Source organism: Eimeria tenella, genomic scaffold (genome assembly GCF_000499545.2).
Source record: "Eimeria tenella Houghton genomic scaffold, Eth_scaff116, whole genome shotgun sequence".
NCBI lineage: Eukaryota > Apicomplexa > Conoidasida > Eucoccidiorida > Eimeriidae > Eimeria > Eimeria tenella.
In genome coordinates this window covers 64,000-83,986 of record NW_013541480.1, presented here as the reverse complement: position 1 = coordinate 83,986, position 19,987 = coordinate 64,000, and the positions used below count along the sequence as shown (strand labels likewise).

Below are 19,987 nucleotides of genomic sequence, written 5' to 3'. Positions count from 1 at the left end.
TACTCTATTTCAGGCTTTTCCTCTTTTGTGCTCTTCCTCTTGGCAATGCTCGGGAGTTCTTGCTGCCCGGCTGCTTCCAGTTTCGTTGCTTGAGAAGCAGTAGGAAGAAGGCAGCGAAACGAACTTGTATTAAAAAGCGGAAACGCAGCGATAATATTCTTTCGTTAGCAAGTCTCAAAAGCTCAACAGGTCCAATTCGTTGCCACAGCGAGTTGAGCAGATCAGCTCTGTAGGCGTTCTGCACAAGGTGTATCGACTGCGAAAGCGAAATTCAACTTTGCGATTCCCCCCTCTAACCTTCTTCACGGGTGTTGCGCTCGGCCCTGTCATTTAGTGACCACCTCAGAATTAGGACTTTCCAACACAATGAGGAGGATAGTGTTTGCCGTGGGTGCAGCGCTTGCTGTCAAGCGGGCGGAAGCTGATCTTCCCATTCACGCTGTCATTGTGGGTTCGATTTGCGCGGCTCTCCCTGGCTTGTCTTGAAACTGCTGTTTGCTGCAGTCCGACGTTGTCGGGACTTGGCGGTTTGTTTTAGGGGCAGAGGAGGCGGACGAGCCGCTGTCGTGCGGGGGCGGCGCCCCGAACATGAACATGGAAAACTTGGACCCGGGTAGGCCCGTCGCGGGAGTTGGACTAAATTTGATGTTTTCGGAACATTTTTCGCATTTCCTGCTCAACCAGGCATGGAAAACTACTACTCGTGGATCACGAAAAGCGGAAAGGGGCTGACCAGCCGGCTCGTCTTGACGGACCAGCGGGCAACTCGCTCGCAGACCCACACGCGGAAGCACTGGAGCTACTTAGTGGTGACGCTGCCCAACAGTGGCCTGCAGATCGGCACTTGGACAATGGTTTATGACGAGGGCTTCGAAGTAAGTCTTGGAGTTGCTTTCCAAGGGCTGTCTTGAGTTCTGCTGCGCAGCTGCGCATCGGCAAGAAGCGTTTCTTCGGCCTGATGAAGTACAGCAAGGCGGGGGGCAAGGAGTGCAGCAGGCGGGTGAACGGTCAGCGCGCATGCACTTGGGAAAAAGTTCGTTTGTGCAAAAAGTGGCATTTCAGGGGACTCCGAGGACCCTTTTGGCAACACAAAGTGCTACGCCACGGACCCTTCGAAGTTGCAAATGGGGTGGACTGTAAAGGTGATTCAAAATGGTTTCAAGTCCCTCAAAAAGCTGCCAGAAAGTCCGCTGCCGCCCCAGGAAACCCGCGCTGCAGCAGAGGCCCCCTTCAAGTGGGGCTGCTTCTACGCAGAAAAAGAAATGCCCACCAACACGGAGAACTCCTTCGTAATGGCCGGCCACGGCTACGGGCTTCCGGCGCTGCCAGCCGCGGGAGCTGCTGCTGCAGCGGGCCAAAAGTGCGGCACTCCTTTCCTGCAGTTCCAACTCAAGAAAAGCTTTGCTGCAACAAAGCCCCACAGGCTCCTGGACCGCCAGCCACAGCCAGTTCGCCCACACGCCCCCCAGCGAACTCGCCATGTACAAGAGCCACATGGGCTATCAGAAGTTCCACAGGGCAGTGGCTTACGCGTTGCCCGCGTTCGCCCAGACGGGCCAAACGCCCAGTTTCGGTGAAGACCCAAATCTTTTCTTTTCAGTTTCCCCCAATATTCAACTTTTCACAACTGCAGCCGCGGCTCTGCAGGACAAGCCCTACGCGTGCGAGTTGCCCGTCATGCTGCACGCTGAGGAGGCTGCAGCGCCCCTCCCGGCCGAGTGGTAAGCGATCTTCGGACTTTCTCTCAATATAATTCTATACAAGTGTATTTAAGGACTTGGGGGGACCCTTTTTTGTCTGTAAATTACGACCCGGAGTCAGATCCTGTGGTAAACCAAAGTGAGAGCTCATTTGTTCAACTGAGAAATTCGAAAAAACTACGAGAATTGAAGAGAACTGCGGCAGCTGCTACGCCGTGTCGAGCGCCTTCGTGCTCCAAAGGCGCTTTGAAATTCTCATCAAAAAGTTGTTTCCGAACTATGACCAACCTGTATTCCACTCTCCGCTTTCTGCACAAAGCGTCCTGAGCTGTTCAGTAAGTTGCACAAACGCAGCCCACGTTGCTGTTCATTTTTCATTTAAATCTTGAATTACGACATTGGCGTAGCCATTCAACCAAGGCTGCGACGGAGGATTTCCTTTTCTGGTCGGGAAGCACGCAAAAGAGTTCGGCATCGCGACAGAAGAATGCCAGAAATACATGGCAACGCACAGCCCATCAGTTGCACCGTGTCTAATGCAGTGGGTCACTTATTCCTTTTCAAATATGAGTCCAAAAATGGCATTTTCGTGCAACAATCCCGCTGCGCAGCCTCGGAAACTTCCTCCGCTCTCCTGCGGAATCAGCCCCTGGCTGCGCACCGGAAGACCGCTGGTGCGCAGCAGCTCGCTGGCTTTTTGTGCAAGTTCTGCTGCAGTGAAACGCTTCTAACTTGCTGCAGGTACGCTCAGGAGTACAACTACGTGGGTGGCTTTTACGAGGGCTGCAACGAAGAAAAGATCATGGAGGAAATATACAATCACGGGTGCGGCTGCCCCCCCACAGCGTCCGCCACCTCTCTTATACCATTCCCGTAGGCCTGTTGTGGCGGCCCTTGACGCCCCTGACGCTCTTTTTCTTTACGAAGATGGCTTTTTTGATGTGAAGCCTTCTGACCACGGGAAGCTGTGCGACTCGCCCAACAAGGGGCTGACAGGTTTGTGCAGCTTTCTCTCTGGCTGTGTGCAGCAGTTTCACCCCCGCGGGACTCTACCAGGATGGGAATACACGAACCACGCCATAGCGATCGTGGGCTGGGGTGAAGACCCGTAGGTGTACTTAGTCTCGAAAAAATAATTGCAAAAAACAAAAAGAAATCAAATGCAGACCCAGGATGCCCGGCATGACCACCCGCAAGTTCTGGGTGGTTCGCAAGTAAGCGGGTCACTGGCTTGCTGCGCCTGCGACGCTCAGCCCCTCACCCTCCCACGCAGCACCTGGGGCAACGACTGGGGGAGAAACGGCTACATTAAAATGAAAAGAGGCGAAAACCTCGCAGCTATAGAGTCCCAAGCAGTTGCAATAGACCCAGATTTGAGAAGAGGCAGAGCAGCGCTGCTTGTGCAGCAGCTCCGGGCTCAGGCCGCCAGCCAACAGCAGCAAAGCGCTGCTGCGTAAATCGCTGCAGCTTTAAAAAGAATGAAAGCGCTCGCCAACTGCAGCCTTCACTACGCACTGATCAATAGAATCGATGAAACAGCTGCTCTCACTCCACTTGCTGGTGCATTTGCTGCCTCGCTGCCTACTTTTCAAGTTTCAAGGCCTTCTGTCATTATCCAAGACGCAATGAGTTATAAGCCTCATGGAGCTTGGCAGCGCTCCATCTTTCAGAATCACCATGTCTTATCCTTTCATATTCATAGTGTCGCAGCGTCTTCGAAACCGGCGTGGCTGGAGGCAGTTGCTTCTTGAGGCCACGTTTGACTAACAAACGAGGTTGTCTTGCCCTAACACAAATGAAGGTGTCCCCTCCAACTATTCAGATATGATATATTTGAATGAAAATTGCAAGAAAAAGACCAATTGATTCGCGCAAGGGGAAATGGCAGCCCAGCATGGGCCTCGCAGAGCGGTCGTGGTCGGCTGACCAAGCCCTTTTAGCAGTCTGTCTGAGAAGTTGCAACTACCACAGAAGTCTTAGAAACTAAAATAACATCTGAATTAGAGGTTTGTAGAAACGTCGAAGCTTTGATGGATCCTTCGTGAGACGCCTCAGCAATAAGGTTTGAGGCGAGTGGCGCGGCGCAGCGGGCAGGAGGTCAGCAGAGCACCGAGATCAGCTGATGTTTCTGCCCCTTTTCTTCTTTTGCTCATTTCAATTCACCATTTTAGAATGCACAGGAGTTTCTTTCAGACCAGTGGGTCACAGGTGCAGCGCGCATCGCCAGCCCGGAGCGTTTTTCCCTGGGGGGTTGCTGTCTGCTGCAGCCCGAGGAGGAAGGCACCGCGAAACAGAGGAGGAACATTCCCAATTAGTTTATTTTTCTAAAGTTTGCTGTTTGAGAGCTGCAAATAAGTCTCAGAAGAAGCTGCAGCGGGAGCTGCCGACAAGTGACAGCCCGCAGCATCGACAGCAACTGTTTGCAGAGGGGGAAAAATGGGCACAGCGAACGATTCCCACTTCCTTCCTCCCTCCCCTCCCACTGTATCTCCAAAAAACAAAATTAAAGAATGGTGAACTTCATTTGGCAGCTTTTCTTCGAGGATTCGACTCCAGGAGAAGCCTGGAGCACTCTCGCGCGGAAGCTCGGCAGCTGCAGCCGGGCTGGGCTGCGCTGCTGCTGCGGCTGGCGCTGGTGCACCTGCTGAGCTCCGTGGCAGTGGCTGGGGGCCTCGCAGCAAACCTGTGGCTGTCTCGCCGGGGCCTCTGTGTGCGTCTGCCGCGCGGGCTGGGGCCCCTGGGGGCCCTGGGGGCCCTGCACGCGCGCGCCCACTCTTGGCTGCTCTCCCGCGTCTGCCCCAGCAGCCCCTGGCTACAGCAGGTCCTGCTTGGCCCTTTATTTGAGGAACTCGAGTTCAGGCTGCTGCTGCCGCTGCTGCTGTCACGGGCAGCTGGCCTTGCGGGGGGCCTTGCGGACAGCCGCGCGGCTGCTGCTGCGGAAGCAGAGCAGCAGAGTCGCAAAGAAGGGGGCAGGGAGGCTTCTTTGCAAGGAAGTAAAGACGAAAAGAAGTGGCTGAGGGAGGGGCGGGCGAAGGGCGTTTGTGCGGCATTCAAGTGTACGTACAGCCCAGGAGTTGTTGTTGCATGCTCAGCGCTCTTCGCGTTCGCCCATTATGAGTCATTTCCACTTTCTGAAAAAAACCCTTTTCAGTCCCGCCGTGCTGCTGCAGCAAAGTGTTGCATTCGCGCCAACCGCTGGCTGACAGCTTTGCTGCAGGGGCTGGCCTGGGGCTTCGGGCCTCCTCTGATTTTGAAAGGCACGCAGCACTCAGCTGCTGCGCTGCTGTCGCTGCTGCTGTCCTTCTTGCTGCACGCCCTCAACAACCTGCAGTCTGCTGCGCTGCTGCAGACGCTGCAGCGGCGCCGCAGCAGCAAACGCCGGGCCCAGAACCCCTTCGCGTTTGGAACTCTGGAGTCTAGTTAGTCTTCACTCCAAGTAAAACTTTTTATTTGATTAATTTGGTTGTTTAAGGTCTTTCTCCCTCCTCCTTATTCGACAATCCCACAGTTTGTCTGTACTTGTGAACGCTTCTGCTGCTGCCGGGTCTTTCCAGCTAAACTTGAGCTTTCTAGTCCTGCTTACCCTGGCCTCTCTGCAGCCATTTTGCCTCTGACTTCAGTTTAATGCACAATTAACAGAGAGGCTGCTGCAGCGGCAAGAGGAGAGCAGCAACTTTAGTTCCCATACCAATTTTGCCTATAATTGTTGGCTGGCCCCCCGTTGGCCGCAGCGCACAATGTTGTATGCAGAGATTAGGCAAGCACTGCTGCTTCAAACATTCTTTTGTGTGGTTACGTGCTATCTGAAGGAGCACCGCAGCAGCTAGCTGTAGCTAGCTGCAGCTAGCTACAAGGAGTGCGGCGAGAAGTGGAGGGTGCAGCAAACTTTGCACGCAGAGTGTACGGGGTTCAAGTGAATGGGATCTGGGTCTTGACTTATATTTGAAACTCAAGGACTTCTGTTCTAGTGGCCCGCTGCAATTGTTCGGGCAAGTTGTACTCCCAGTTTGTTGCTGTGAACGGCTGGGCACTATGTAACATCAAACCAGCGCTCAAACAGTTCTGTTCACTAAAAATAATCGAAAAAAGAAACTGCTCTGCGTGAACGCAAGATTTCCATCGTGAAATGTACAAAACCTTGGGACGATGCTCCCAATGAACCGTAGACGCTGCGGTGTGCACTGTCACATCGAGAAAAGCGTGGCCCTATTGAGGTCCCTATGAGATAATAAAAAAATAAGTACAATTTGTTTTAGAGGGGCTGATATAACTTTTTGTATCCGCCAAAATCCTCCCTTGCTCAAGCTGCGTTGGTGCCTTCCCCCTGTTCGCCTCGGCGGCGGTCTAAAACAGCAGCAAGCGGGAAGAAATGGGCGCGCCGTGTTAAGAACATAGGCGCCTTCTACGACTTTTGCGATCAAATAATACTATTTCGAATTTCAGAAGATTGCGGAAAGGGAAAAAATGCTCTTGATGGCTTCTTCCTGCCTTGCCGTTCCATACCACCGCAAACCGCTCAGCGGCGGACTTGTCTTGTAGCCAGCTGAAGTCCGCCTGCTGCTCCTTGTTTAGCTGCTGCAAGGCGAACTAATTTAAAATCCATTTCAGTGAAGCTGCTTCATAATGCTTGTATACTTGGGGTTTTCTCCGAGTCCCGCGGCGCGTTCGGCTCCCCCGCTTCGATGCACACTTTGAACACGATGTGCACTGGCGTGGCAAGGCTCCCCGTTCCTGAGCTGCAGGAGTCAATCTTCATTTTCTTTTAAATAAGAGGTTTATCAAGCCTGCCCCGCAGGCTCAACATTGGCCGCCTGCCTCCCCAAACAGCCGCCACAATAGGCCACAGAACCAAGAGGCATGATGGGGGGTCCGTTGCTGCAAGCCACCTGGCTGATTCTCCTTGCTAGTGCAGCCCTCAGCCACCTTGGAACAAATGCTGTAAGGCGTTTTGCTCAGCTCGAGCAGAGAGCCATGGGAGCACCAGCTGCAGGGCCACGCGCAAACTCCTTCGAAGATTCGTCAAACGGAGGCGCCCCAGTTTACGCCTTGCCAGACTTCTACCACTCATACGCCAGCATGAAGAAGGAGCTCCGAGATTTGGGGAAGTCCTGCGGCCTTTCTGTGCACCAAGCAGCCCTCGGCGGCGTGACGGTGGGTCTGATGATGTTCGTTTACTTCGTCTATTTCCTGTTCGTTCATTTCGTCTGTTTCCTGTATCACAGACACTGTAAAGATGCAAGGTAGGGATTTTTAATTTTCTTTTGCCATTTTCTCCATTCCCTTCTAAACATTTCAACACTTGCACGCAGATTTCGGCGCTCTTCCGCAGGTTGAGTATTTCCATTTGAAGGAAAGCCCTGACCCATCAGAGCGGCTCTTCCTGCTGCCCGGGGACCACCCAAGGGAGTTGGTGGCCCCCGAAGTCGTTTTTTCCTTTCTCAAAGCCTTATGCAGCAGCCAAGAGGCCCCCGAAGGCTACAGTGCCGAGGCACTAAGGCAGAAGCTGCATGTCATGGCAGTACTTGCAGTCAGCGTCCCAGCAAGGCGCGCAGTTGAAAAGGCAAGCAGCCCCTTCCTGGGTGGCCCCTAACGAGAATCTTTGCGGAACAATCATCAAAAAGGAGAAAAAATCCTCAAAATAGGCCCCCTTATGCAGGTCTTTTCACTTTTGAATGCTTTATCATTTGTTTGCAAAGTAGATACACAGTGCCTGCGGCCTCCATGCCTTGCATGCCGCAGGGCTGCTGCGTTTCTTTCGTTTCAGGGAGCCTACTGCATGCGAAGCAGCCCAAAGGGAGTAGATTTTAATAGGAATTGGGGGCAGAGTGGCGACTCGGCAGCAGCAGCAGAGAAAAGCCACCCAAAGTACCCGAGGGCCCCGCAACAGCCCGAAATACAAATTCTGAAATCCCTTTTGAAGCGGTTTCAACCCACTGTCTTCGTCTCCGTGCATTCCGGGAGATTCGGAGTCTACACATCTAATGAGGCCCCCTCAGGAGAGCCAGAAAAGCCCCCCTCCACCCCTAGCGGCGGTGCAGGGCCCCCGGACCATTTGCAGGAAGCTGCAGAGGGGGCCCCCACCACCGCTGGGGAGTCTCGGGAGCAGCAGATAGCTGGAGTTGTCCATGCTTCTGCTTGTTCTGGCCACAGTTTTGACTGCGAGTTCGGATCCATTGACATGTTTTTCGAGGCCGCCGGGAACGAAATAGATTTTGTGAAGGCACATCTAACCACTGACGAAGGCGAGCCCCCCGTAGCCCTCGCTCTTGAGGTGTACAGACAGGGAAACCTCAGCAACGAAGACGCAAAGCTGAAGGAGGCTAAGGCTCAGTTGCTGTCTTTGTTGAAGGCCCCCGAAGAACTTCTGGATCTGACCCTGCCGGCTGCAGCAGATGTGGCAGACCTGCTGCCACAGGAAACTGAGGGGGAAGACTCCCTGTACACTGCAGAGGCCCTCATTAAGTGGCAGCTAACGAGAGGCCCTCTGGACCGACTCAGCTGTTTCTTATCTTTCAACCCTTCCACGCAGTCTGCCCTCAACTCCGTCGTGCGCCTCTGGGTAGAGGCCCTGTTTGCCCTCGCTGAGTCTCTCTGACAATTTACGGGCCCTCAGGGAACGTGTCTTTTTGTTCGTGATTGTAGCATACATGCACAAGGGGAATATAAACACATATATTTATAGGGATCTGTTTGACATACGCAAATGTATTTATTTTCATTAAGTCGAGCACCGGAAGAGAGGAGCCAAACACACAAACGAAGTGTGTGGGGGGCCCCCACTAAGGTGCACTTACACTCCGCAGTGTGTCTCTACGGCAGCCAGTTGGCTACAGCTGGAGCCACAAATACACAGCAGCAACACTCAGCTGCTTGCAGCATCTACTGGGCGTACTAACACACCTCTAAACTGAGTGCAGCAGAGTGCATTGGGGTGTCTGTACAGCCCATTGGGCTCCGTTTTTTGCCTCGAGGCGCCTCCACTGGGGCCTCAGAAAAACGGCTAGAAACGGGACGGGGCCCCCATATGCCGAATGGGGCCGCTCTGTATACTGGGGGGCCCCCCAGGCGCTCGGTCTTGGGGGCCCCAAAGTGTGGATGCGGCTAATTTTATTTTGTGTCGGTGCGTGGGTCCTTCTACCTTTGTGGCTTCAGCTACTCTGCGGGCCTGACAAATACGTGCTGGCATTTGTATCTTCAATTGAAGCTAAAGTGAAAGCTAGGGCCTCTTGAACTCTTTGTACGCATTTGTATCTTCAGAAAAAGCTAGAGCTTGATGAACACTCTGTTGGCAATGTCCGACACCAACCAACTTATGCCTTCCAGAAGGCCTGTTCCGTTCTTAGCGCTGCAGGGGATGACCGCCCAGTGGCGAGACACACTCATGTCTGAGAGGCCGAGAGCCTGAAAGACAGCCGCAGATTGGCAGATAACAGATCTGATATGCCCAAGTAGACCAAGTGCTGAACTCGTCCTGTACTGTGTCGTTCTGCTGTATATACACGCAAGTGTAAACGCCTCAGACTGCCGACTAGGACCAGCAGAGGCGCTAACTGGTGGCGGCGCTGCAGCTGCTCAGAGCCACACAAACCCAAACCCTCATCCCTCAGCCCGCAGCTGCTTTACTTCTTTGATTCCCTCAGGCGACAGGGCAGAGGGCACATCTTGCTTGTTCGCTAAGATCAACACGGGGACTCCCGCGAGGCGCTGCAGACAGAGCCACAGCAGCTTGGGAATAGGCTGCTCTGACTTGTTTATTAGTGCCTCTCCAAATCACCGTAATTGGATATTTAGAAGCCTTATGGGACTAAATAGGGGAAAAGAATGATTTTTGTTGGGCCAAAAAGAACAGCGGCAAAGTCACACACATGCAGGTCAAGCCAGGCAGACCACAGACACACACAAGCTGCGACGCCGAACACTAGAAGACACTGACACCTCCTTAAGGCATAGGGCGAAAAAGTGAAAGTGAGGATTAGGCAAAAGCGAAGGCACGCGATGTAGGCGAAAGGGAAAAGAAACCCAGCATTCTGCGTGTGCCTGTAGTTAAGAAATTGGCGCGGGATGCCTTTCGTGTGTCCTTGTACTTAATTATACGTAAATGGCTTGCGTGTCTTTGCATTTATTCGCATTTATGGAAAAGGCATGCTTGCTTGTTAGGGTTCGTGTGCTGGAGTTCATCTTTGTCTTTACCTCTTCCTTGAGCAGTCTGTGCAGTTCTTCTTTGCAAGTTTTCATTCTGTCTCTGTCTGCGGAATCCACCACCCAAATGAGACCGTCTGTACACTCGAAGTAATGCCGCCAAAAGGCGCGAATAGTCCGCTGGCCGCCCACATCCCACACACTGAGTCGAAACCTGAAGAACGTGAATTTGCAAAAAATCAAGAATAATCAAAATAGCGCAGCAGATTATCTAAAAAGGAAATTAAAACAAACAAATCGGCACAAGCGCCACTGTCTGGAGAGGCGTGCAGCCGGAGAGGGAGCTGCGAATGCCTGAGTGGGCGCCAAGCCTACGCAGCAAAGTCTAAGACTTTGAAATGTCGAAGGCTTTAAAAGGTCTTAGACTTCTTACGCAAGAAAATCGCACTGACCCTTGAAAAGAAAAAGGATATATTGTGAACCCAAGAGTGGGCGCCACAGAGTCCACCTCAGAGCCATTCAGCCGCCGCACAAATGTTGTTTTCCCCGCCGCATCCAGACCGCTGCATGGACAAAAGAAGAACACAAAAGAGTAAGAAATAAATAAATAACAAAAAACCTCAAGGTGCATGCACTCCTAAGGAAACAGCGAATATCCCGCTAAAGGCTGCCACTGCAGCTCTTCAGTGCAAAGCAAACAGGAACTTGCACACAGCCGCAGCCAGCACAAGGCGCAGGGAGCAAATCTATTCAATTCAGACAGCCTCAAATATGGCTTCTGCGTAGCCCACTGCCTCGCGGCTTTCCTCCGGAGGCTTCTTCTGGGCCCGCGTGTCACCCTTAGCCACTTTAGTCTCAACACGTGGGCCTATTGGGGGCCCCCAAGGGCCCAGTAGAGGCGCCGCTGAGTGTGCTGCTGCTGCTACAGCGGCAGTTTGCCCCTAGGTGCCCCAGTATAGGCCCCCGCTAAGGGCTTTGTGGAAGTGGGGAGGCGCACAGCATTAGAATCCGCAGCTCTTTCTCCCTCGCCTTCGTTTTCCTTAAAACCTTGAGGAGCACCATTGCCAATTGCGGGCCCCGGGGCCCCCGTGCAGCGCAGCGTCTCCCAACTAAACACAAAGTCAACTTAAGGGGCCCCGAAGCCCCAAATTGGCGTAGCTGAGGGCTAAGCTCGAGGGGCCCCGAGGGCCCCTCTTGCCCGGTGCCAGCCGGCAGCGCAGACCAGCAACAGCTCCCTTGCTCGGCTCTCGAGAGCCTTTTCCCGCCTTCCTAGCGCGGAAAATGAGAAATATAATGCAATTTCAGACAAAACATAAGCCTAATTTGTGTAGGAGGCAGTATTTTCGCAAAGACAAGCTTAGGGTGGTTGGGCACACGACCGGGTCAGTGGCGGCTGAAGGGGACCTTGCCAAGCCACCCCGTGCGCTCGTTCCTTTTCTGCACTCAGCAGCTTGCATGCAATTGCATGCATCCATAAAGGGCCATTTCAAGGCCAATTTACTCAAGAGGAGGACCTTTGCCCTCTTTCTCGAGGCTCACACACGAGGGGTTTGGGGCTCCGGGGCCCCCAGGCTCCACCACAAAGTCACTTGCAGCCGTTCACAGCCATCCAGGCCCGTTGGCTGGACGTCTTAGACTAATATCCTGTCAAGGGGGCTCAGCATCCTCCTGGGGGAGGTGCAGAGGCCCTTTAACGGAGGCCAAGTGGCCAACAGGGGCCCCACAAGGGGCCCCCAAGGAAACTTCTTTTTGCCACGCTTGACCGTCGGAACATCTTCAGGTGCCTCTGAGCCGACCTCCTCTGCAGAGAGGCCCCCTGCTGGGCGACAAGGGGCCCCCACTATGTGTGTAGAACGAGGCAACTGGCCAGCGGCTAGCTGAGGCATGGGGGCCCCCCAGATGCCTTCCCAGAAAGAAGGCGGGCCCGATGGGGGTCCCTACGGTGGGTCCTCAGCGGACCTTTCCGTGGAGTCCGTCGATGCGTTTCTGAACGAAGTGACGCAGCTGCTGCTGAGGGCCCCCCACGGGACTGCAGCAGCAGCAGCAGCAGCAAAAGGCGTGTGGGACTACGACCTCGGGAGCCTCCTGTCTGACTTCCTGCGCCTAACTGAGGAAGGCCTCATAGAAATGGAGCATGCTGGGGAGGGGCCCCCCGAGGGGTCCCCTGCTGCTGCTCTATCTCCACGGGAGGGGGCCCCCACCACCCCGGGGGCCCCCGCCCACACAATGAAGTTCTCTCACGCTGCAATGCTGGTGGAGAGATCAGCAGCTGTTTGGGGCCTCCGCATAGAAAAGCTGCATGCGCTGGCGTTTAATCTGCTGCAGCACGCGCAGCAGCAGCAGCAGCAGCAAAGGCTCGAAGGCAACCCTCAGGGGCGCACCGGGGCCTCCGCAGCTACACACCTCTCGCTGCAGCAGCTCAGACAACAGGCGCTGCAGCAGCTGGGATCGGCTCCCTGTTTGCTCCTACCAGAGCCCCCTCCAGTGCTTCGCAAAGAGGGGCCCCCCGGGACCCAGGGGCCCCGGGCCCCTGACCTTGTTCAGTTGCCTGCAGTTCTAAGGGGCCCCTCAGCAGTGGCAGCAAGACAGCGGGATGAGGGGGCTGCTGCACAGCCGGCAGAGGGGCCGCTGGGGGCCCCCGGATCCACAGACTCAGCAGCAGCAGCAGCAGCGAGTGTGGATGCAGACGAAGGCCCCAGGACTGCCTACAATGAGCTGAGGGAGTTGCGGGTAAGTGCAAAGGATGAGGTAGCAGCAATTCCTTTCGGGGCAGAGCAGGCACACGATTTCAGCCAGCAGCCATCTTGCATTGCTGCTGCTGCTGCTGCTGCCACTGCTGCTGCTGCTGCTGCTGCTGTTGTTTGGGGCCTCCAGGTGACGAGCCTCAAGGTGCACAGAGAAACAGGGGGCATCCTGGCCACTTCTTCAGACGCGGCGGCTTACTTCGACTTGTGTGAAGGGGGCCCCTGCCGCGCCCAGAAGAGTGGCTCCCAGGGGGCCCTCGGGGGGCCCCCAGGGGGCGCCGCCCGCTCTTTGCTGCAGTCTGCTGCAGCAGCAGAGATCGGCGACAGCTGGGAAGAGTACCCAGACTTCTTTTCTGCATGTGACCCTGCAGTGGCCCCAGAGCCAGAGGCGCAGGGGCCCCCTGCTGCTGCTGCTCAAGGGGAGCTTAAGGAAGGTTTCCCTGCAGCAGCTGCATCACAGCTGAGGGGCCCCCCTGGCTTCCCTGGGCCTCCTCAGGCGGCGGCTGGGGGCCCCCAAGGGGCCCCCACTCCCCAGAACCCCCCCGCCCCTGACTGCTGGGTGCAGCAGCTGCTGCAGGAGTCTCGAGGGGCCCCCCAGGAGGCCCTTTGGTGCTCAGCTTCTGTCGACATGCCGGAGCTGCGGGCTGCTCTTGGCCTTCCGGAAGAAGTGCCCCAGGGGGCCCTCTTTGGGGCCTCGGGGGCCCCCCCGGGGCCACCCCTGCACCGCCTTGCCTTCCTTAACTGTGAGAGGAACAACAGACACACGGCAGCAATGAAGGCGCACGCAGCAAAGCCATTAAGGCGGAAGAAGCAGCAGCAGCAGCACGGAGGCTACGGACTTGCGAATGGCTGGCCGGGTTTTGCTGCGTCCTTTTGTCCCTGCAGTTCTCTATGACGACTTCTTGGGGGCCCCTCTAACCCCGCATTCTGATGAAGGGCTCACGGGGGGCCTCTCGGCTTCAGCCCGCCTCCACGTAGAGTTCCTAATGGCAAGGCAAAGGCTAAGGGCCCTTCCGCGCAGCGGGGGCCCCGCGGGGCCCCTCACTGCCATTGTGCTGCAGCAGCTGCTCCAGGGGGCAACAGCCTGGGGGGCAGGAGCCCCCCAGGGGCCCCCCAGAGACCCCAAGAGGCGCTGCCGAGACTTCCTCATGAGTTTGCCCACGACCTGCGAAGATCCCAAAGAGAATCAGGGGCCCCGGGGGGGCCCCACCTGGCGGTGGGTTAAAGTCTAATTGGCAGCGCAGGGCCTTCGTGGGGGCCCCTGCAGCACTGGCAGGAGCCTCTGTCTCACGCCCCATTGCTGCTGCTTCTGCTGCTGCTGCTTGTGGTGCTGCTGCTTCGAACTGTGGGGCTACCGAGCGTGTCAGTTTGCTGCTGCGTGGCTCAGGGCCCCTCCCGCCAGCATCCTGGGGAGCCCGGCAGAGGACTTGCTGCAGCAGGACCCCGGAGCTGCACTTTTAGTTCACAGGGCCTCCACAAAGGAGGGGCAGGGGGCCCTTCTGAGGGGTTTCTGGCCCCCGCCGCCGCCCTGGCTGTCCCAGGAGGGGGGGCCCTGCGGCAAGCCGGGGGCCCCCCTGGGGGGCCTCCCCTACAGCACGCTCCCAGGGTACCCTAACATTAGAATGCCCACGGCCCCCCACGCCCGCCTGCTTGGGCAGTTGTTTTGTCCCCCCCTGAATTCTCAGCAGCAGCAGCAGCAGCAGCAACGGCTCCAGTGGATGCAGCGGTGGAGGTGGGCCGACGACTTGCTGCTGCTGAGACTGAGAGAATGCCTCTTGGCAAGGAAGCAAGCTCTCAGGCTGCAGGTAGGACAGGCCCTTCTGAATCCCCAGCCCTTGGCTTTATTTAGAATGCCTACACTGAGGGCAGGATATATAATTCGGGGCACTACAGAAGCAGCAACTCCTGCTGCTGATGCCGCTTCTGCTGCTGCGGGCGGGCTGGTTGCTTCTGACTCTGCTGCTTCTGCAGCACCCACTGCAAGATGGCTGCTGCTGCTGCCGGTGCTGCTGCTGTGGCTGCAGCGGGCAGCCTGCAGGCGACAAGCCCGGTTGGTGCTTCCGCGGGTGCGCGTTCTGAGTTCCTCTGCAGCAGCGGCAGCAGCAACAGCAGCAGCAGAAGCAGCGGCAGCAGCCGAAGCAGCGGCGGCAGCAGCAGCAGCGGCACAGGCAGAAGCTGCTGCAGCAGAGGAGTCGTTACTAGTGCTAGAGGGAGAAGGAGACGACGAGCCGTTTGCCGACGCATTCGTACGCCCATTATTGGTTGCTGCTGCTGCTCTGGGCGCTGCTACTTCTGCTGCTGCTGGGGTAGCTGTTGCTGCTTCCAGTGTCTATCTTTCTGCACGTGCAGCGCCCGGTCTGCGGGACGTGCTCAGGCGGATCTGCTGCGTTGCTGCAGCAGCAGCTAGATCTGCCGTTGCTGCTGCTGGTGCTACTGTTGTTGCTGCTGCTGGTGATGCTGTTGATTCTGTCGCTGGTGGTGCAGTTGCTGCTGCAACAGCAGCCAGGCCCGCCGTTACTGCAGCCGGTGGTGCAGTTGTTGCTGCAGCAGCTGCCCGGCTTGCCGTTGGTGCAGCGGGCGGTGCTTTTGTTGCTCCAGCGGCAGTTCGGTTCGCCGTTTGTGCAGCGAGTGCAGCAGCAGCGACATCCGCCGTTGCTGCTGCTGCTGCTGCTGCTGCAGGAAGAGGATGCCGATGCCTCCACTTGTGGGGAGCTGCGTTTGAGTGCAAAGGAAACAGCAGCAATAGAAGAGGAGATTCGCCGGGCTCAGCGCGAGCGCCTGGCGGTGCGTTTTGTGCCTTTGCAGTTTCTGTCTTTTTGCACTTTCTGCAAATCTGGGGCTCGGCAGCAGCCCCTCCAGCCTCGCTGAAGGCCTGCCGCTGCTGCTGCTGCTGTTGCTGTTGCTGTTGCTGCTGGGAGCCTCTTGTGGCAGCGCCAGAACAGCTGCTTCCTTTGCAGTGCGAAGCCAGGAGCAGCAGCAAACCAGAGTTAATGGGCTTTCATCTGCAGGCGCTGTGTCTGTGTCCCAGGAGCTGAACGCAGCAGCTGCTGCAGCAGCTAAACACGCAGAAGGGGGCCCAGCAGCTGCAGCAGCAGCAGACGAAGAACTCGCCATACAAATGAGGTGGAGCCTTTTATGCTGCTACTGCTGCTTGATACTCCTACTTGCTGCTTCTGTTTGCTGCTACTAGTTGCTAACTATGACCGCCAACAGTGTTGCTGCTGCTGCCTCCGAAACTGCTTGTTCTTTGGGTTCCCCTGCTGCTACTTCGTACCCGATGCGACTCCCGCTGCTGCTGCTGCTCTTGCTGTTGTTGTTGCCGCTGCTGCTGCTGCTGCAGGGTGGCCCGCTGGAACGCATACTTAGAGGACCGTTTGCTGACTCTGCAGTCTGTCCCTTCTTTCGATATTCGGGCCAGCGAACAGTCTTTACTTAGGGACGCCCTCCGCCTGCAGCAGCAGCAGCAGCAGCAGCAGCAGCAAGTAATCTTGCACTCCAAATTCCGTTTTGTCTTCCTATAAGGGACAGCACGACAGAAAGTACTTGAGCGCTGCTGCCTGCATCCTTCGTCTGTTTGTTGCTGCTGCTGCTCTTTCGCTGCAGACGCCTGTGTCTGCTGCAGGCGCAGAGGCGTCCAGCGAGGCGCCTGCTACTGCTGCTGCGTCTCCTGAGGCAGCTGAGCCAGTATCAAGCAGCAGCAACAGCAGCAGCAGCAGGCCTATTGCCACATTTGCTTCTCTAGTTCGGGGAAAGCCCCGATATGAAATTTGCCGGGCCTTTCTCACGACGCTTATGGTGAGTGGAGTTTACAGAAAGCCACCAGGGAAGAGAAGTTTTGACGGAAGCGTAGATACGCGCAGCAGCAGCAGCTGCTGCTGCTGCTGCTGCTGCTGCAGTAGAGGCAGCACGTCTTCTCTGCTGCTGCTGCGGTGTGGTTTTGCTGCAGCTCACAAACGCCCGAAAAGTCTCCATCCTCCACGAGACCAACGATGCAGATGAAGACCCAAGTAAGCTTTTAAATGAATCCAAATGGGGCACATATGAGGGGCCCCCAAATACTCCTGGGGCCATTCAGGAGGCCCCCAAAGCCCCACAAAAGAGTTTATGGGGCCCCAAATAGGAGTATGCGGGGGCCCCAAAAGCCACGTAGAGGCATGTGGGGACCCCCAGGTCGCGTTTGAGCATCTAGGGGTCCCTCAGAGTCCCGTAGGGATATATAGGGGTGCCCAAAAAGCAGCAAATCTGTAATGAGAGCCCTGAAGTGATTATAAGGGGCCCACTGGCCCCAGTGCTTCAGGTCTCTCTTGTTAAAGTAGAATTCTTATAAAATAATTAGAAGACACTTCCTGCGCTCCTTAGCCCGACCAGCTACAGCCGCAGCAGAGGCAGCACCTAGGCGCTCAGGCAGCTGCGGCAGCAACTGCAGCAGCAACTGCAGCAGCAGTTGCAGCAGCAACTGCAGCAGCAACTGCAGCTAAATGGGTCCGTTTGCGCAGGTGAGACAGGCGCGAAAGGGCACAACAACGAAGCATCAGACTTCAGCATACAACTTCTTCTTTCGCCGAAACAGATCGAGTGAGGCCAGTTAGAAACTTGCTGCTGCTGCTACTGGTATTGCTGCTGCTGCTGCTGCTGCTGCTGTGACGGCCACCTCCGAGAGCTTGCCTACCTGCCTTCTCTGCTTCTTTCATCAGGAGCGTCCTCTCCACGGAGTGACCCAACGGGCAGACAGGTGAGGCCCCCTGAGCAGGGCCCTGGGCGAGACAGCCATGCGGCGGCGGCGGCGGCAGCAGCAGCAGCAGCAGCAGCAGCAGTTTGGCAACTGATGTTCCTCAGCCAGTCACGGCAAACTGCTGGGAGGATTATTTGCTTCCAAATGCTGCAGCAAGGGGGGAGCCTCCATCCAAGGCATTCTGCTGCTGGGGGCCCCATCAGGGAATTCTGTGCAGCTCGGGGGCCCCAGCAGGGGCCCCCGTGCAGCGAAAGCGGAGGCGTGTGTGCCTGTGTATAACTAGAGCGCTGTGGGGCTAGAGGGACCCGCGGCAATCCGTCGCGTGACTAGGGTTGCTGCTGCTACTGCTGTGCTGCTTCTGCTGCTGCTGCTACTGCTGTGCTGCCTCTGCTGCTGCTGCTACTGCTGTGGTGCTGCTGCTGGTGCTACTGATGCTGCTGCTGGGGTTGGGGAGTGTAGTTTGTAGTGCCATCGGCTAGCCAGGAGCTTTGGCTAAGCAGCTAGCGACACAGCTAGCTACCTGGTGGGCTAGCTAGCTAGCTGAAGCCTGTGCAGCTAGCGGCCCTGTAAGGGCGTTCCTGCTGCGCCTCGCCAGCTGTGAAGCCGTTCGCAAGCCTTCCAGTGCCACACAGGGGAGCAGCAGCTCTATGTGTAACACTAATGCACATACAAAGGAGGAGAAGCCACAGAAGGCCCCAGAAACAGGGCCCCTTTTTTTGTTAGGGGGCCCCGAGAGGCCCCCTAAGACTCATCTGGGGGCCCATGGGTCTGATGGGGGCTTTTGTACACACAACAGGCGTCTCGAGCCTCCAGGCGCGCATTTATTTTGAGTCAAAGAAACAATAAAGGCATTTTAAAAGCATTCAAAGAGCATCTGCGGCTTGTCGGTGCTTCCAAGGGGCCCAAGTCATACACCGGGGGGGGGGGGGCCCAGCCAGGGGCCCCACATGGACCATGGGGGCCCCTGCAGTACCATAGATGCTTCCCTCTAGAGGCCTGTCAAGGCTGCTAGCAGCACGTAGAGGATCCCCCAGAGGCCCCTCAGGAGCAGCAGCTCTAACGGAAAGGCCTCTGGGTGCGTCAGCCAGAGCTACAGGGGGCCCCGGCAAGACCCTGGGGGCCCCACGCTGCAGCCCACTTTTGGGGCCCCCAGAAGGCCAGACCCAGCACGCGCGCCTCGGAGGTAGCTGCACGCTGCAGAAGGCGCAGCAGCAGCCACGGGGCAGCCCACATATCAGAGGGATCGCCATACAGCAGCAGCAGCAGCAACAGCAACAGCAGCAGCAGAAGCGACAGGGTGGAGGTGAGAGTGGAGAGGGGGGCGTTGAAGGCATCCCGCTTTGCTGCGGGAGCCTCCAGCAGCAGCTGGAGTTGCTCCTCAGAGCTGCGGGGCCCTGGGGCTGGGGTCCCCTGCTGATTGCAGCACTGCAGGAGTGCAGCAGCAGCACCACCACTGCAGCTGGCTGCGTCACCAGGTTCAGCAGCAGCAGCTCTGGTGATGCCACTGGTGACAGCGTCAGCACCGTTTGCCCGGCTGCTGCTGCTGCTGCTGCAGCTGGAGACCAAACGGGGCCCCCATGTGGGGCTGCGCTGCAGCAGCACCATCTGCTGCTGCTGAAGGCGTTTCGAGCTGCTGCTGCTACTGCAGCAGAGCGAGAAGAGACTCCACAGCAGAGGCTGTCAGCAGTTGTAGCTGCAGCAGAGGGGCACTTGGCAGCCATACACTCCAGTGCTTCTCTGCGGGACGCCGCACATTTTCTCTCTGCTCTTAGTAGACTCAGCAGCAGCAGCAGCAACAGCAGCAGCAGCAAAGCAGCACGGACTCTTCTAAGCAGCAAAGCCTGCAGGTCTCTGTTTCTTTCGGCAACTAAGTCCGCTTTGCAGCAGCTGAAGATCCGACTAAAACACAACAACTCCACTATCCCGCAGCAGGTGGACCCAGGAGTAGCAGCAGTAGCAGCAGCAGCAGCAGCAGCAGCAACGGCAGCAACAGCAGCAGCTGCGCCTACCGCCAGCCATCCGACAAAGGCGGACCGGGATTCGGGCGCCCACAAGAGCCCTTCGAGGACCACAGCCGCAGCAGCAAAAGTAGGAAAGCCAGCAGCAGGCGAAGCAACAGCAGAAACACTAAATGCAGCAGCAGCAGCAGCAGGAGCAGCAAGCGCCGCTGCGGGTGCTGCTGCAGAAGAACGCCTACGGAGCTACGGGGTTTCTGTTGCTCTTTTGTGGGGCGTTGTAGCGAGGGGGCAGGGAAGCCAGGAGTGGCAGCTGGGAGATAGGCCGCAGCAGCTGCTGCTGCAGCTGTCGGAAGCTATGCTGCAGCGGGAGCAGCAGCTGCTGCTGCCTTTGCTGCGGCTGCTGCCGCAGACTCAGGAGCCCCTGCTGCACCTGCCGCAGCAGCAGCAAGCCGAGCTTAGGAAGCACTTCCTTGCGGTAGATTCTGTCTCTTGGTTCCTTTTCTGTGCTGCTGCTTTGGGGTGTATCTCCACCTCGCTGGCAAGGGGCGCCCTTTTGCTGCTGCTGCGCTTTGGCCGCCTGGAGCAGCAGCAGCCGGAAAGGGAGCTGCGCATGCAAAGACGGCCACGGGCTGCGTCTTTGGGAACCCTTCAGCGCTTCGTAGCAGCTGCCGCGCTGCAGTTACAGTGCAGTGGCAGCCGCCGCAGCAGCACCAG

The 19,987-nt window shown here is 56.9% G+C and overlaps 8 protein-coding genes across 8 annotated transcripts in view; 7 read left to right on the top strand and 1 right to left on the bottom strand.

Moving 5' to 3' along the window:
• Positions 1 to 366: 366 nt before the first annotated feature.
• On the top strand, positions 367 to 1,725 carry ETH_00001600 (uncharacterized protein; the record flags this gene model as incomplete). The annotated part of the gene is made up of 6 exons (XM_013372995.1): positions 367 to 438; positions 505 to 613; positions 685 to 875; positions 926 to 1,007; positions 1,063 to 1,360; positions 1,383 to 1,725. 6 exons carry the CDS (start codon positions 367 to 369, stop codon positions 1,723 to 1,725), a joined length of 1,095 nt encoding a protein of 364 aa, XP_013228449.1.
• Positions 1,726 to 2,187: 462 nt separating this feature from the next.
• On the top strand, positions 2,188 to 2,812 carry ETH_00001595 (uncharacterized protein; the record flags this gene model as incomplete). The annotated part of the gene is made up of 2 exons (XM_013372994.1): positions 2,188 to 2,374; positions 2,442 to 2,812. The coding sequence occupies 2 exons, from the start codon at positions 2,188 to 2,190 to the stop codon at positions 2,810 to 2,812; spliced, it is 558 nt and encodes a 185-aa protein (XP_013228448.1).
• A 48-nt stretch (positions 2,813 to 2,860) lies between these two features.
• On the top strand, positions 2,861 to 3,157 carry ETH_00001590 (uncharacterized protein; the record flags this gene model as incomplete). Its single annotated transcript, XM_013372993.1, has 1 exon — positions 2,861 to 3,157. One exon carries the CDS (start codon positions 2,861 to 2,863, stop codon positions 3,155 to 3,157), a length of 297 nt encoding a protein of 98 aa, XP_013228447.1.
• Positions 3,158 to 3,178: 21 nt separating this feature from the next.
• ETH_00001585 (uncharacterized protein) lies at positions 3,179 to 5,124 on the top strand (the record flags this gene model as incomplete). The annotated part of the gene is made up of 2 exons (XM_013372992.1): positions 3,179 to 3,260; positions 3,968 to 5,124. The coding sequence occupies 2 exons, from the start codon at positions 3,179 to 3,181 to the stop codon at positions 5,122 to 5,124; spliced, it is 1,239 nt and encodes a 412-aa protein (XP_013228446.1).
• A 1,433-nt stretch (positions 5,125 to 6,557) lies between these two features.
• ETH_00001580 (uncharacterized protein) lies at positions 6,558 to 8,295 on the top strand (the record flags this gene model as incomplete). The annotated part of the gene is made up of 3 exons (XM_013372991.1): positions 6,558 to 6,851; positions 7,030 to 7,260; positions 7,465 to 8,295. 3 exons carry the CDS (start codon positions 6,558 to 6,560, stop codon positions 8,293 to 8,295), a joined length of 1,356 nt encoding a protein of 451 aa, XP_013228445.1.
• Positions 8,296 to 8,963: 668 nt separating this feature from the next.
• On the bottom strand, positions 8,964 to 10,901 carry ETH_00001575 (ADP-ribosylation factor domain-containing protein, putative; the record flags this gene model as incomplete). The annotated part of the gene is made up of 5 exons (XM_013372990.1): positions 8,964 to 9,101; positions 9,324 to 9,404; positions 9,891 to 10,053; positions 10,292 to 10,402; positions 10,837 to 10,901. 5 exons carry the CDS (start codon positions 10,899 to 10,901, stop codon positions 8,964 to 8,966), a joined length of 558 nt encoding a protein of 185 aa, XP_013228444.1.
• Positions 10,902 to 11,738: 837 nt separating this feature from the next.
• On the top strand, positions 11,739 to 17,299 carry ETH_00001570 (uncharacterized protein; the record flags this gene model as incomplete). The annotated part of the gene is made up of 10 exons (XM_013372989.1): positions 11,739 to 13,326; positions 13,469 to 13,799; positions 13,971 to 14,829; positions 15,263 to 15,367; positions 15,612 to 15,706; positions 15,924 to 16,065; positions 16,187 to 16,378; positions 16,530 to 16,590; positions 17,080 to 17,158; positions 17,278 to 17,299. The coding sequence occupies 10 exons, from the start codon at positions 11,739 to 11,741 to the stop codon at positions 17,297 to 17,299; spliced, it is 3,474 nt and encodes a 1,157-aa protein (XP_013228443.1).
• Positions 17,300 to 18,293: 994 nt separating this feature from the next.
• ETH_00001565 (uncharacterized protein) overlaps positions 18,294 to 19,987 on the top strand; it is a gene marked incomplete at both ends in the record, with an annotated part of 4,141 nt that continues 2,447 nt past the window's right edge. The window contains one exon of the mRNA XM_013372988.1: positions 18,294 to 19,957. Within this exon, the coding sequence (XP_013228442.1) occupies positions 18,294 to 19,957 (1,664 nt within the window). The remainder of the gene's footprint in view (positions 19,958 to 19,987) is intronic.